This window comes from Varroa destructor, unplaced genomic scaffold (genome assembly GCF_002443255.2).
Source record: "Varroa destructor unplaced genomic scaffold, Vdes_3.0 BEIS01000004.1, whole genome shotgun sequence".
In the NCBI taxonomy this organism is placed as follows: domain Eukaryota; kingdom Metazoa; phylum Arthropoda; class Arachnida; order Mesostigmata; family Varroidae; genus Varroa; species Varroa destructor.
In genome coordinates, this window is record NW_019211457.1 from 23,116,446 (window position 1) to 23,131,985 (window position 15,540).

General features: G+C 39.4%; 2 protein-coding genes across 18 annotated transcripts in view; one reads left to right on the forward strand and one right to left on the reverse strand.

Moving 5' to 3' along the window:
* The window catches only part of LOC111250301 (excitatory amino acid transporter 3-like), a 152,352-nt gene that overhangs the window by 95,020 nt on the left and 41,792 nt on the right, over window positions 1-15,540 (reverse strand). For all 17 annotated transcript variants that reach the window (XR_015326325.1, XM_086986969.1, XM_086986970.1 and 14 more), the window contains 2 exons: window positions 12,025-12,385; window positions 941-983 (listed from right to left, as the gene is read on the reverse strand). Coding sequence is in view for 16 of the 17 variants with exons in the window: in XM_086986969.1 (XP_086843095.1) it covers window positions 941-983; window positions 12,025-12,385 (404 nt within the window). In the remaining variant the exon portion in view is untranslated. The remainder of the gene's footprint in view (window positions 1-940; window positions 984-12,024; window positions 12,386-15,540) is intronic.
* Window positions 4,208-8,846, forward strand: LOC111250305 (uncharacterized). Its single transcript, XM_022805331.2, has 4 exons — window positions 4,208-4,366; window positions 6,129-6,326; window positions 6,667-6,747; window positions 8,746-8,846. The coding sequence occupies exons 2-4, from the start codon at window positions 6,129-6,131 to the stop codon at window positions 8,806-8,808; spliced, it is 342 nt and encodes a 113-aa protein (XP_022661066.1). The 5' UTR covers window positions 4,208-4,366; the 3' UTR covers window positions 8,809-8,846.

The following is a 15,540-nucleotide window of genomic DNA, read 5'->3' on the forward strand; positions in this document are numbered from 1 at the left end:
AAAACTCTAGACTTCTACAAACGCAAGGGAGGAATAAAAGACTATACAAATGATACTGCATTTGCCTCCTTTTCATTTAGTCCTAGGTTGATGTTAGCCGGTAGCGTTTAGTGAAGATCAAGTGATCGCCTATGATGTACGCTTCGTCAGCCGACAGCAACGAAGATGAAGTCAGACAATCCAACTGAAGTGTAGTATAGCTGAAGACATGTACTATAAAGTTTTCACTAGATGAATGCTGTGAAATGTTGCTGGATAGACTCTCGATGTGCAGACCAACATGTGAGAAATAGATAGGGAAATTTGGCGTGTGCCATTCTCTGTGTGAGATAAGTCAGAGATGCATCTGTGTAAGCTCGACTTGATGTGATAAGCAGCACTTTCTAATTTTCCTCATGATGACACAGGTACAATGAATTATTTTACAGCCATCAACTGCCATTATGGTCATGTTATATCGTTGACATCGGCGGTGGCCGCGGACAACGAAGAGGAAATAGAATTCGGATAAATCAATGTGCGCGCTCTTTAGAATCAGTCTCTTTAAATACTTAGAATTCGATGGATAACTACTATTGAAATCACCAGTTAATTAAAAGATCAATCTAATAATTACCATTAAAATTCTTCTCACTCTTCTGTTCTAATTTGGTTAAAGTGAATTGCTAAAATGTTCTTGCAATAATTATACTTAATAATTAAGTTGATCATTAGTTTACCTTTGATGGACAGCTAAACTGGCGCACGGACACGACAGAGAAATTAAGTTTTTGTACTGCAATGGCCAGTCCACCGATCCCATGCGAGCGTCTTGCAAGAGGTCGTTGTTATATGCAAGATTATATCGTTTATTTTTGCTATTGCTTCGGTCCGCACCTATGCCCCTATTCGTCCTGCCCCTGACACCGAGTCGTCATTCTATTGCTTGTACTATTCTTACCTGATTAATGCAGGCCTCTATAATGTTTGGCGGGAAGGCATTTCTAGAACGAGAAAAAGGCAAAGAAGAAGCACAGAAACACAGAACAGACAAATTCGAATAAGACGTCAGCTCAAAAACGACAAACATTACCATTATTATCATCGTCGCCGTTATCGTCATTGGTTGCCACGAACAAGATCGTTCAGGCAGCACCCTAATAAATACCGCTATTAATTACGACGATGATGATTTGGCGTCATTTCGCCAGCCCACCACCGTGGCCTTATTCAGGCCAAAGATAAGGATATCTGATAGTTAGAGCTAGCACTTTACAAGCTGAGTGCTAGCAACCACGTGCTGAGTGAACTAGCAAGCTAATCGCAACCGTGCAGGTGATTTTTTCGTGACTGATGAAGAAACAGCCTGAAATGAACGGGCAGCATTGTTTCAGGCTTTGTACCATAGGTACTCGGTGCCTCTGCATACGAATCGTCCGTACTCGGCGTGCCACAAAGTTCAACGCTCAACCGAGAATGCTACTTTGGTAAAAAGGTTTCAAGATGGCTTCTTAGACCGATTCTAGTTTCGAATGGCTCGCCTGAAGCTTTTCTAATGACGCCTCTACCTATTCGCTCACGAAAGCCACTGTAGGTTTAGGTCGAGGTGTAAAGCTCGGAAGCTCTTGGCATCCTAGCCAACTTGGACAATCGAGCTTTTCTTATCTAAAACATCTCGTAGGGATATCTCAGTAATCATTCACCTCAAGTCGAATCATAGCTACGGTGCAATTTAGTCGCTGTATACGAGTTAGTTAAGAAACAAAAGACGCAGCGTTTATGAAAATAGCAAATGCAATAACATATTGCTTGCTATGGGACCGTGAAAGCAGTAGCTAGATGGCCGTCGGCAGCTATATGCATTGCTTAGAAAACTATATAATAACAATTTTGTAATGATTACTAGTGTTTTTCTCGCATGATAAGTGCGATCGTGATAGCTATTGTTACCAAAATTGCTAAATCTAGTGTTTTGTTTTACCTAAATTAAGCCGATAACGTTTTTATGAACGCTGCGCAGATGCCCCTATGACGGGCTGATACGCGCATTACGACGGGGACCAATTCTCAATGCATACCTTTAGCATCTGCAGCAGAATGAAAAATAATACATTTCACGTAATCTTTCGGAACTTACATATTGATTATATATGAGCAGAAACTGAAGCTTCAGTTACGTGAACTGCGTACACATTTTTTCGAGGCATTCTGTACAGTTCAAGCGTGACTGAACGGCAAGCGGCAATTAAGAACTTAACTTAAGGTATTTTAAAAATCACTGAGTCTCAGCTAAGAATCGTAATTGAATTTTTGTGACCTCTGGGGCCCTCCATCAACCTCCCCATCAAATGAAAAAGTCATACAATATAATTTGAGCAAACGTGGACAATAACACAGACGGGATCTTCACGGATGTCCATCACTGCTTTTGCACATAGGATAATAAGAGGGAAAGCAAACAGCAAGATTGTCGACTACCGTAACTCTTACCGTGAATCGCATCGGCGTGAGCATCCGATTCACAGAATTACCTGGCCAACAGTATCGTATTATAGTGACAATAACAACCGTAATCATAAATAAAATAGCGAATACAGGTGATGGCGGGTAAAAATTTTGCCTTACTGTTAACAGCAGCCTTTGCCAGCATGCGCCTCTAAAAAACAATACCGATCTTGTTTATTATGAGTACTATTTTTTGTGTGCACGTCATCTATGTAATGTTTTCTATAGTTGAAACGTTTACTGAGAGACCGGTAACTTTTGCCAGTGTCGTACGCAATTGTGAACAGAGACAAAAAGTTAGTTTAATAAACTCTGAATGAACAAAAACTCGACCAGCCGGTGAAGAGCTATACGTTTCGACATTGGAAAGCACAGGGGGTTCGGAATGAACTGTGACTGAGTGATTAAGGCACAGAAGAGAGTTTACATCAACGAACTACAAATGATCGATCTGTAGCTTTGACTAATGCTGGCAGTTTTTATACCGTTCCCGACAGCGAAGTTTTTGTCTATGGAATAGCTAGTCTGTTAACGCTAACATTGGTCTTATGAGCCCGCAGACGTGAGACTGAGCTCAAGATGCAACTGCGAAAAAATCTGGCTCAGCCATCCGATGCAATGCGGAACTGATAAAGATTAACGCCTTACATAATCTGGCATTATCGATCTTAAAATCTCACATACGTAGTGATATGAGCACATGTCGCATATCGGCTCCACATCACTTTGGCCATTACATAGGCATGGCAAAAATCATTTCAAACGCGTCACTCAGACCGTTATCATGCGTTTTTTTTTACAGTTTTTTTTCTTTTGCATTCTTTAACTGACATTACAAGTATAAATTACTATTGTATTATTATTACATATAGAAGGAATGGAAGCTTTCTAATGGTCTGACTGCAAATCACGACTGCTCCTCCCCCGGTTTTGTTTTTGTAGGGCAGCCACGGCTAAAGTCTCATTACCTCATGCTTCACAATCTGACGCATGGCCGTTGAGTAATTCTGCGCTTTTCTAGATCGGCTGCGGGATCGTTCGAAAAGTTATACTTGTCTCGTTGGGTCATCCATGAAGTTCATTTACGTTCCTGCAAGGCACGACCTGCGTCTTGAGGCAGAAAACGTGTCAATTATTCGCAAACGGATCAATTATCCGCGTAACTCAACAAAGACACATGTTTCGCCTAAAACTCGTCATCTGGGTTAAAACCTGTATTTTGACCTTCGAATTATATATTTGTAAAACACATTACCGTTACTGAAATTAAAATTTGTGCCAGCTAGAATTGTACGACGAATTCGGTCAATCTGACGGAACGTAAGTTTCTGCACCGGTATTTTAGTCTAGTTAAGAGATATTCTTAAACTAGTCTTAAATGGCATCTTTATATCCGCTATATGAAACAAACATTATCCACACAAATTATGCAGCGGCTTAAGGTAACGATATCTGGCCCATCAAATTCAGTCCGCCGGGCAAATCAGCAATAGTTTTATCTATTATATTTAGACCTGTATTTTTTTTAGCATTAAAATATATTGTCTTATAAGCACCTGCGTGTTCCGATCGTCGCATGATGGATCACGAACGAATGATCCCAATGTTTCGGGCGACTGTCTTGACACAAGTCACACATGTTGTTTGTGGAGAGGAAACACGCGATGCCCTGGGCGTGGGTTACGGATAGGGTCGAAACAGCTATTGAGAGACACTGATCTCGTGTTGAGTTTGTGCGACTTTCCTTCCACTCGCTTGGGAGAGTGTTACGATATACCGGAAGGCGTCTCTATTGCTAATGAGACATCGCCTCTGTTTTACTGACAAAAAGTGCTCAGTCTAGCACTCAGCTCGAGGCAGAAATACTAGCTTCATTCAAAAGGTACGATTAGACATCACTTTGTATATACATAGGCGAATTGGCGTACCCATACATACATCGATAATGTTATGTTATTTGTTTGTCACAATGATACCATGCAAAGACGGGCTTTTGCCTGGCAAAGCCTTGTTCCTATGTAGATATTGTGTAACGGCTTAGTAAACGTTGTCTGATCGTTCCTATTTCAATTCAAAAAAACTTAATGAGTGTCGTTGTCGCCTTTTTGAAAGGATGACTGTCCAGACGTTAGTCAGGACGTAACAGCATTATGATCGATCTGTTTTAGATGGATGTAGAAGTAGGATCATAAGTGCGCGATGAACAATTGCGCTGTATCAGTGTTTATGACACACCCTAATTTTGAATTGCCGCATAATTCTGTTGCAAAGATAATGCGTATCAACTAATATAGAAGAAATATACCGCATATGTGACGCGACAAAATTATTCAGCACAGTTGCAGCTTCATATACTCACGTGTGCGGGTGGGGCATCTGCAACACAGCTACCTCTGTATGGCGGCAACGCCCCCGAACTTGTTTGTCATTATGCGCCTGCGTCTGAGCGTGCGCGTTACGTTTTTCAGTGCGGTTTCGACAGAAAAATTCATGGAATATGCATGCTCATCACTTTATGCAAGGCTCAGACAAAACGCTATATCAACTGGCACATTCTATGAGCGGTTACTTGAAACTTTCAGGTTCCTACATAGATATGTAACGCCAAATGCTATCCTGCTGTGGTCGTCGGAATTGATTTATATATTCATGAAGGCCAGCAACGCCTCATCTATTTATCTGTTCTGCAAATAGTGTAATACACAGAAAAAATATTTCGGGTGCCGTCTGAATCCTGCTGTTACAGAAGCACAACTCTTACACTTAATATTTAAAAGGCAGCTTACGCATTATCCAATTAATTATCTTGTTTATCTTATTATTGTATATGAAGCGCTATAAATCGTACTTTCACCTTTTTGCTTACGGTGCCTTCATAGATAGTAATGCTGACTGTGGTTCAGGACGTGAGCCTAACTGTTCGTCTCGTATGTTTTGTAGCATCAGGCTTTAAAACGTCGCAGCACCTCAAAGAAAACGCGGGCTGTTCTAGTGTAACAGCAGCGCCGAAGGGTTCGCTATTCGTAGCTGTATAGATACAAGGGGAAGATACAGGCTCGAAACAGGATATAACGCATCTGCGTCAAATATAAGCGGATTTTCTGAGGCGTTTACTCTGAATAGTGGCTAAGATTGGCTAGATGTTGCCCACTTAACTGGTTCCCAAATATCACGAGTTAATATAGCTTTGTTACAATGTTCCTGCCAAACTTGTAGAAGTTTACTAGCACAATGCACATCGTATTCAATATTCATCGATACGAAGCTTCTGCGCATAGACTTTGTTTGCATCATCATAAATAACTCTCATATAACGTAAAAATACTAACTATATTTAATAAATGGTACGGACGTTAAGCGTTGCTTCAGATGGCTTGCCCCTCTCAGCAAACAACGCGGTATATCTAAGCTCGGTTTTGAAAGCAGACCATTGCCTCCCTAACTTTTTGTAGGCAAACATGCTACCACAGCACCATGACGAAAACGAACTTGTTTTCGAAGTTTGTTTTCGTGCCATGCAAAAATGTTTACTTAAATCCGGCAAACATTACTCGAAGACGTGCAATCTTCCATCGTGGAATAACGCATGTCAGACATATTCGTCAGGATTCCAGCGTGAAGTTGAATCGTTATTTTTATTATAGATGATCTCTTACCGGCATGAATTAAGTCAAACGGGAACCGCACGCGGCGGTCGTCACTCACTTGTAGTTTCCTCAGCGTTGGCTCGTGAACTCGAAAGGGATATTGAGGATCATCGCAGGCAAGTTTACCTCGAGCGTTCTGGTACTACCGCCCCGAAAAGGGTATGGCACCCCGCGCTGTACAAGACCCAAGACGTGGTGAATATTGTTTGCTATTCAGTCACTGTGTTTAAGGCGACCATTTCAAAAGCATTCAAGTTGCGCTACGCTAATTTAGTAGCTGATATAGAGCTAGGAAACTGCGGCAAAATCCACGATCCTCGTTAAACTATTGATAAAGCGAAACTAGTTAATAACATTTCAGATACAAGTGTATTTTATCTGATTTTTATAAGTATACTATGAACGATTGGAAAATATGCTGATAAGCACAAATAAAATTTATTATTATTATTATTAAATAGTTTTCGATTAATGTGCACCTTTGATTAATGTAAATTGGACATTATATATTTCTAATTATTGACCAAAATTGCAGATCCTGAATTTTGTACACTCTCCCCTAAAATCTGTTGAATTATTTATGCGTGAACTTGACCAATACAGGCCAGCTAAGAAGGTAAGATTGCCGGGTATCTAAAAAAATAATGATGAAAGTTACAGAAATTATTATTAATAAAACACTATTAACACATATAAATGTATATTGATAAAGCTATTTAAAAGATAATACTGCAAACACAAGTGTTTACTCAGTCATGGTCACCAGGTGCAGGCTGATGCGCTAATAAAAAAACAAATAGGTAAGAAAATGTGCGTCAAACGTTATGATTTACATTTCGTTCTTCCTAGGTTCTCCTAAAAATTTGCCTAGATTTAAGGTTACGCTGGGCAAACCTTTTCAAGAAGAACTAATTCGTGGTCTTCTGTTCAGAGTCGACCATTTGGATGCTCTACAGAAGATATTTCCCCTTTTCTAACCAAGGCAACTCTACGCATATCTCTTTAGACACATGTGTGTGCATTTACGCGACAAAAGGGGCACCTTGTCGTAGGTGAACTATTGCAGTACCATCGTGGCATGCAAGTCTTTTTGTATGATAAAAAAAGGCTTTACCGAGGGCATCAACTAATGAGCTAACAACGAGAATTTCAAGGACAATAAGCTGCAATGCCTATATCCGACTCGAAACACTTTCATCTCCTCATTCGAAAGGTCGCTCGAATAGGCCTCGTTAACTGGCGTCAGTCTACTTTTAGCGAGAAGACCTACTATTGGCTCTTCTTTCCTATATTAGAACACACACTTGATTCGCCTATATTCAGACCTGAACTGTCAAACTGTTTTGTTTGGTTTTCCGTACAAAAACCACAATTCGATATATTTATTGCCGTTTATACATCTCAATGATATATTGCAATCACTCGAACTTAGCTATCTATTACTATTTTCTAAACAATCTGCGAAGTGGTATGTTTGGAAATCGCTGGCAAAGTTGGTTTTCGTTCGGCACTGATTTTCCGCACGAATACCACAATAAATGTTCCATTGAGGCCAATTACGTTGCGTCTCAAAGGATTGATCATCTTCCGCATAGGGCAATCCACGCATGTGGCCTCAAAAGTTCGAGTTGTCTGAACTTGACCTCTTGCTACAAGTTCAAGGTTTGAGTTCTTTTCAGTCGAAGTTTAGTGTCAGATAAAGTAGATGCAGATTTAGTGTGGATAGGATCTTGAAGCAACCAAAAACCTTGTACGGACTATGTGCCGGCCGACATTGCAAAGGTACTTTTAATAATATTCTTTTAATATATTTAATAATATACCACCATCAAGATTATCCTCATGTACGGATACTTTCGTGCATCGAAACATGTGCTTACCAAAGATAGTTTTGATATGTGCAAACTGTGAAATATGAAATCTGTCTAGCCATAGACAGACTATTCCTGTGATTTTGTGAAGTACAGCTTTTAGTTACTATGACTTTTAGAGGAGCTAGCGAATCTAATATACTCAATATATCAACATTTTATCTGGTGTATCATATCAACAGAGGCTTCCAAAACTAATTTCCAGTCATTTAGCGAAGATACACATAGCTTCCGTTTAACATCTGACCCCAATTTGAAAGTATACTGAACGATCGTAAGCGAACCTTGAAGTATATAAATCGAAAGCATATTCAAATCGAGCACGCTCGTAGGTGACGCCCATAAAAGCACTATTATATAATATAATACACGACCATAGTAATTCCGGAATAATCAGTTTTTAGCCACATATTTAACTGAGACGACCCATTTCTCTAGGTTTCCATTGGTCCAACTCAATTCCAGTCGGTCAAAAATGTTGATGGCAATTTCGTTCATTTATACACCTTACTGCCAGATACAGATGACAATGTTATATCTCTTAAGAGTACACGATACAATCTATTATTGTTTTTATTATTATTAATTATTGTCAAGATATTGTTTTCTCGCGTAGTACACAGCCAGGGAGATTTGAAGCTATCAGGCCTTTTAGAGGAACAAAACCATCCCATTATTACGCTGAATGCACTGGCTATTACCAACGATTGAATATTGACTCGAATCGCAATCTATTCTTGCAGAGACGCTCCATGACGGCCGGTATTGCCCAGCAACTCAAGTTCCTCTTCAAAACCCGCTATTAAGGTAGAGGATATTTTCAATAAAATATAACAAATGTAAATCGTGTTCTTTTTATAAAACACAAAAAAGAGGTAAACACGTTCTGAACAAACGCTCATTTTACAAGGTGCAGTCGACTATGACCGCGTTTTGCATTTTCCTATTTGACAGAAATCGTTGATTTTGTTGAACATCATTTTGACATCACGACTTACTGCTTATGCAACTAAAGTTACTAAGGTAACGTATTTAGCTCACTACGTAATTGAATTTATATTGTATTTTTTGCAAGTCGTACTAACGTACAATTAACAACAATCCACCTTTAGACTTTAGGCTGCAGGCAAGAAAGTTCTTACTTTTTGGACTCACCGTAACGTCCGATTTTAGTGGACACTAACGTACAATGAATAAAACAATAGTTATATTAAACATAAAAAGTACGTCAAGCTGTAAGCTCGCGCTACCTATGTAACCACGCATACAAGAACTTATGGATCCTAGCGTTGTTTGCCAGCTGTACTACCGACCAACTCAGGCAGCAGTTCAGAGGGCATCAGCCGTTTCCGTGGCGCCTCTTTCTTGCTTGTAGGTTAGTCGCATGTACCTTTAACAGGATATTTCCTATCTTTTGGCACCTATGGACCGGTCAACTCTGGCGAATAACCGACTATCATATCATCCGAAATCTTTTTTTAGGAAGCTTAGATAGCATAAGAAATAATTGGCTATGGACTAAACTTCATCTGTCTCTTAACTTGATAATGGTATGGACAAACGAAACCTCGAAACGTACTTTCTGCACTCCATAGACATCGCTAAATCGGCCCCGTACGAGAAATGCTTCTATAAGTTCATAGGAAGCTGATGTTTACTAAAACTAGTTCACAAGCACGTTTTCGTACAGCTAAATTAGAATTGACTTGCAAACAGAAGCCACTGCTAACGCTTTCCATAACGCAGCAATACAGGAGCCTAATCCCATACGCATCTGAGCGAAACCCTCAGTATCTGGAAGCGCCCATTGCGTATAACTACGTGCATAGGGAACAGTGTATAAATAAATCATTCAGATAAGTGTTCTGATTAAAGCCAATATGATCTTAAAAGATCAATGTTCGAGCGCCAACGGCCCAGCTATATGCTCGTAAGGAGCTCATTAAGACCTCAGTGGACCCGCTATCCTAATCACGGATCAGATTCACCCATCCCGAGCAGTAGCAGGTTTGGATACGGACAACCACATTTGTCTCCACGAGTGGCGCAGACATACGTGACAGCTGGTTTTGGCTAGACAATTGTACGAGATAAATTTTGAACTTTAAATGAGTATTGGGTAATGTTCCATTTATTTGTGTTTACTAGAATTCATCGGCAGTGCGCCAATGTTTCGGTACGGAAAAGAAAGCGTATTATAATTTTTAACTGTTTGTTATCATGTACTAGACAGATATTATGTTGATGCACTATATTGGTAAGGAGAGATGGTAGTAATTACGGATGGACTAAGGTAGTAAGATAAATAAAATGTGTTTCTGGCAGTTTTCTTCTACTCAAATATTCGTACACAATTTTAGTTACACTTGGTGACCTAACCGAAGTGTCGTAGGAAATTCCTGAGTAATAACTTCTTGCCACGAAGTTACACCGACACGCTTCCATATTGAGCTAGCGATTATGCTTACTCAATTCGATAAGTACTGAGTAAATAGGTCTGTCCTTTACCTTATATGATGAATTCCTTACTTTCTATGATGGCCGAGTTGGCTTTGCTGGTCGGAACTTCACGAAGTGTCCACAAATATCGCAATTCTATTAACCGAAATTTGGCGGTTTTGGTAATTACCTTGTGTACGATTCTCACTTTCCTTTCGTGTGTGGGCACCGTTCAGCGGAACAGCAAGTATTTTAAATTCACGGAAAAATAAATCTAAAATAATATGCAGTAAATCATCTCTTAGAGAGGTAAGTGTTGTCTAAAATCGTATGGCGTCACCTGAGATAATGTTTTTCTTTTCGTCTTCTAAAATACACTTTATTTAAATCCTCATTTTCGTGATAAAGAATGAGAAACACTAGTAGAAAAAGCTACTCTCACGTGCCTCTACTCTGACGCAATTATGAAAGCGGTTAGTCTTCAGTAAGGCTAAGACATCTTGCAATGCCTCTGTGCGAACAATATAATTGTCGTCCTACTTTGAAACGTGTTTAGTTCCATCGTCTCCACTGAAACGTCCTCCGAGATAAATAAGGTCAGTTTCCAATGCTTACGCTACGTTCCTTCCTACCTTACTTTTGTAAATAAAAATCTATTGACAATATACTTGGCCAAGTCTATTAGCTTAAGGCAAATTGCGCATCATATTTTGAAAAGCTTGAATAGCAGTTATGTGTGTCTTTATGTATACAAAAAATACACCATTATACATAAATGTACATTTAAATAAACCCTTCCCTTACAAGTTTTGTAAGTCCATATTGACTTCACGGGTAAAATTCTGAAAGCATATTTCTCTTGATAACAGCCAAAAAACCGTTTCGAGGTGGAAAACCCTTGCGACAGAATCAAACGCAGAAGATGCACTCCTGAAATGATACCTCTCAGAGATATTGACGTGATGGTTTATGACCTACTACAAGACCATTCTTAATCTTTTCTGGAGCAAATATCGGTATTGAACTTCTGCGATAATATGTCGCGGGTAACTGTTAGCTGTTAATAGATATAACTACTACGAGATATGAAATACAATATGGAAACGTGATTGTCGCACGTATAACCGTATTTGACAATTGAAACGCTACCTAAATAGGTTGTACTCGACACAATATACGTGTTGTGAGACGAGATTTGGTGCGGGCAAACTCGGGAGCTGTATCAACTAAAACAACATTGTTAAATGACGGATGTAATTCAAGCGCTGCTCAGGGAAGTTAAGGCCTCGTCTGCAATTTGTTGACGCTCATTAGCACAATACGTCCATGGTACGCTTCGACCATTTACAGAAAGCCGAGGCACATTTAAGGCGTAAGAAGACAGAGTTAGTGATAATTACGTAACGGTTCATTTTCTACAGAGGTTTCTAATAGCATATACGTCTTAACTAAAGTTACAAGCATCCACTCTGACAAACCAACCTAAAACAAGGGCAGTGCCTCTAACTATTTTACATGGCATAATAATTATACTAATATTATTGGTATATTTGAACAAGCGGTTCTACAAAAGCAACCCCTACCTGATGAGGTCCATGAGTGTGTCGGCTGTCGTGACAAGACGAGCGCTGGTTTTCGAAGCCTCAATATCGGTATCACCCGCTCCTGGCTGGATCGTGATAACCAGCACGATACCCAGAATAATAGCTATCAACGTCGTGCTGAAGTAATACGTAACGGCGCGAAAGCCAATTTTGCCCGAAAGAGTGGCATCTAGTCCGCCTACGGCGGCGATCATTGACGTTGTGATAAGGGGAAGGATGAGGCCGCGAAGCATCCGAAGAAAAATCTCTCCAGGGAAGTTGATGTACATAACTTCTCGTTTCGACCACGGACCTCCGTAACGGCGAAAGAAACACCCAAAAATGATGCCTAGTACGACGCCTATGACGACGAAGAAAAATCAGAAGACGGTTAGCAACTAAACTCTAGTAAAATCGTAGAAAAAAAAACTAGTAAAATATCGAACTATTCGATACAAATGGTTTAGATTTTATCAAGTAAGCTTTACTGATCTGGATTGCGTGGCCTATCTTTGATACGATCAAACTTACTGTAACATCAATGATAAGAATGAATGGTTTGCTTATGTAAGTGTCACTAATCTTGTTCGATGAACTGTTGTCCAGCTAAGAAGCAAAAATCATTCAAAAGAAACTATGGAAAATACTCAATCAAAGATTAGCCTTTCTCCCTGATTCGGAACACGCGGCCGCTTTTTCTCAGATAGCTTTAAATATAAAATGAAGCAAGCTGTTATTTCATGAATGGTATTGAAAGAACTATCATATACAACTGGTCCAAGTCAGGACCGTTTCACTGTGGCCATTTGGCTTTATCTGCTGGCGTAGTGAACTTTTAAAGCCTGGAGCCCGGACCCGATCAGACCTAACTTAAACTGGATTTAAAGTCACATCGTTTTCACTCTCGCAATTCAAAAGGGTTGAAAATTAATTGTCTACGACATCATGTCTACCTTTGAGATTGTTTTAATCTCGAAACCTCAATGCTCATCCCAGTAGCACGAGATGCATGGGTTCTTGGCAATAATTCCAATAAATTGAAGCTATTTTCCGCTGCAATATTTCATATCGCGGGGTATTTTGCTTTTTCTGTTTTTTTTTTTTTACAAACATTGCTTTTTTTCATAATTACAGATATGTACTCAAGAAGGCTTTGTTATTAAAAAATGGAACGACAGCTAATGCAATATATAGGAAGATGTTTTTTAACTTATATTAGTTCTTAAATTAGCTAGTGATCTCACTACCTGTATCTCTGTAAACTGGGTCTAGATGTTTTGCTACATGGCAGTCGTTTTCATTTCTTCACATGGTCCAATAACGCCTAAGTTCAACCTTTCAATCACATCAATATGTCAGCTCATCATCTATGGATTTACTGCGTATACATCGAATTAATTATCTTCCGCAGATGAAAACGGTGGCTGGTGTAATCCTCGTCAGCACATTGGTAAAACGACGTTGAAACACTTTCTTGGAAGCGAATTCACAAAAAATACGTCCAAGTAGAAAATGATCAAAATCACTAGAAATTATGGCCTCCATATCATTGGTCCACATAGCCGCACAAGGTGGACTTCGATGAGCAAAAGCGGGTGTAGATGGATCATTGATTGTTTTCTGCGAAGTTCAACATGTCCTTTCGACCAGTCGCTGCCATTATGGCTAGAGAAAATCCTATTTCATAATAACTTACTACCAATCTAGAAAAGCTAAAAGTGACAATTCTTCTGCCATACATTCACATCAGATTTGTTGCGTAATGTAAAACTTTATTTCTAAAAATCCAATCTGTTGGCTCGTCTATAGTTGAATTGCATTTTCCTCAAGAACATAGAGGAACTAGTGACAATGTACGTAGCGTTCTTCAAAGCCAACCTTATTGAACTCCGTACAACTAGCATGGTTATCCAACATGATTTTTTTTATATTGATAATTTAGATTTGTTATTGTAGCATTCGCAATTAGACATAATGTGTAAATTAGAATTAAAAATGTGGTGCATGCATTGTCGGCGTTACTATTACTCTCATATGTGCGCTACTCCATCATATCCTCAAGAACAAATCGCATATAGCGTGACGAGTACGAAGATCCGATATGTCTTAAAGAAGATCGAAGTTTGATAGCATTCATACGTAAAAGTAACACTTCCTGGGTGGATAAGGAACAGTGCAATCTATATAGTTACGCGCCCATACATTCCAGCTGTTAGCTACTTGTTCGTCTCTAGCCAAACCGACCTGGTCTGCTCAAGCATTTCCGGTTATTATAAATAGATCCTGCACTATATAGTAGCCGTTGGTAAATATAATCAATTTTGGTTTTATGCAAGCTGATCCTGATTTAAACAATTCGAATTCATCAGCTTCACATCTTTTCGGACCACAACGGACCGCTCCCCACTCGATATAAACAGTGCAATAAGGCCTTTAAATTGGCGTAACTACCTATGCCAAACCAGCTCGCCTCGTTTCACCTATTTTATATCTAAGGCTCTTTCAGTGTATGGCTATATATGTAATAAATTTAAAGGCTCTAAATGGATGCTCATGTTCGTGTTCAATGACGCAGTCGACATAAAAGCTCGTTGCCTCGATTACTTGGCCTGTGAGTTGTTCTGGAGTCGATGATGGACCTAACCGGCAGCTTAGGTGCATTTACATAAACTCACGCAATTTCGAAAATGTGCGCATCCAATTGTGACGGTATTTTATTTACAAATATAGACACTTACGGGCAAAACCGAAACTTATAATGAGCCAAAAACTCGGAGGGAAACTAAACTCGAAATTGAGGTGTATCCTTTCTCGCAAATGACCACAAAACGTGTACCGTAGATTTTCATATAGGTGCCAATCGTCAACTAAAGATTATTTGCTTATTTGAGAAAATATATGCTTTAAAAGTGTATTGAAATGTTTAAGTTTGGAGCTTTCAGGGAATGTAGCGTGTTTGTTAGGAACAAAGCAACAAGGTTCCAATGTAGTATAAGATAATCGCAGGAAACCTGCCAAACGACTTTTCTCAGCTTAACTGCTCGCGAGCGTCGGGCCTGACCCCAATGCTAGCTGAGCGTAAGAAGAAAGAAATTACACTTATATTTTTGAGACTGCTTCTAGTTCTCTAAGCTAACGATGCCTATTACGTGATACGATAACCTTCAATGACAACCATATCTCTGAAGTGAAGGCCATAAGGGATAAAAAAGAGAGCGTCTGACCTAAAACCGGGCTAAGCCTTCTAAAGAAACCGCCTTTAAACAATCTATTTTACCGTTAAGCTTAGTCATGAGGAGGTTTTCCTCATAAAATTCTTCTTTATTTCTCAAAAAAAAAAGGTTCTTGTAAATATTTGTCGTCGTTTAAATTCATCCTTCATCATGTTACGCGCACCTAAAGCCTCTACAATGGGTGTAAAAATCGAGAAATATTGTATTTATGCAGCCGCCTAAATAGGTGTTACTTGGAGAACTGATGTACGTCGTCCCGTACGCCTGTATCGTGAGACGACAT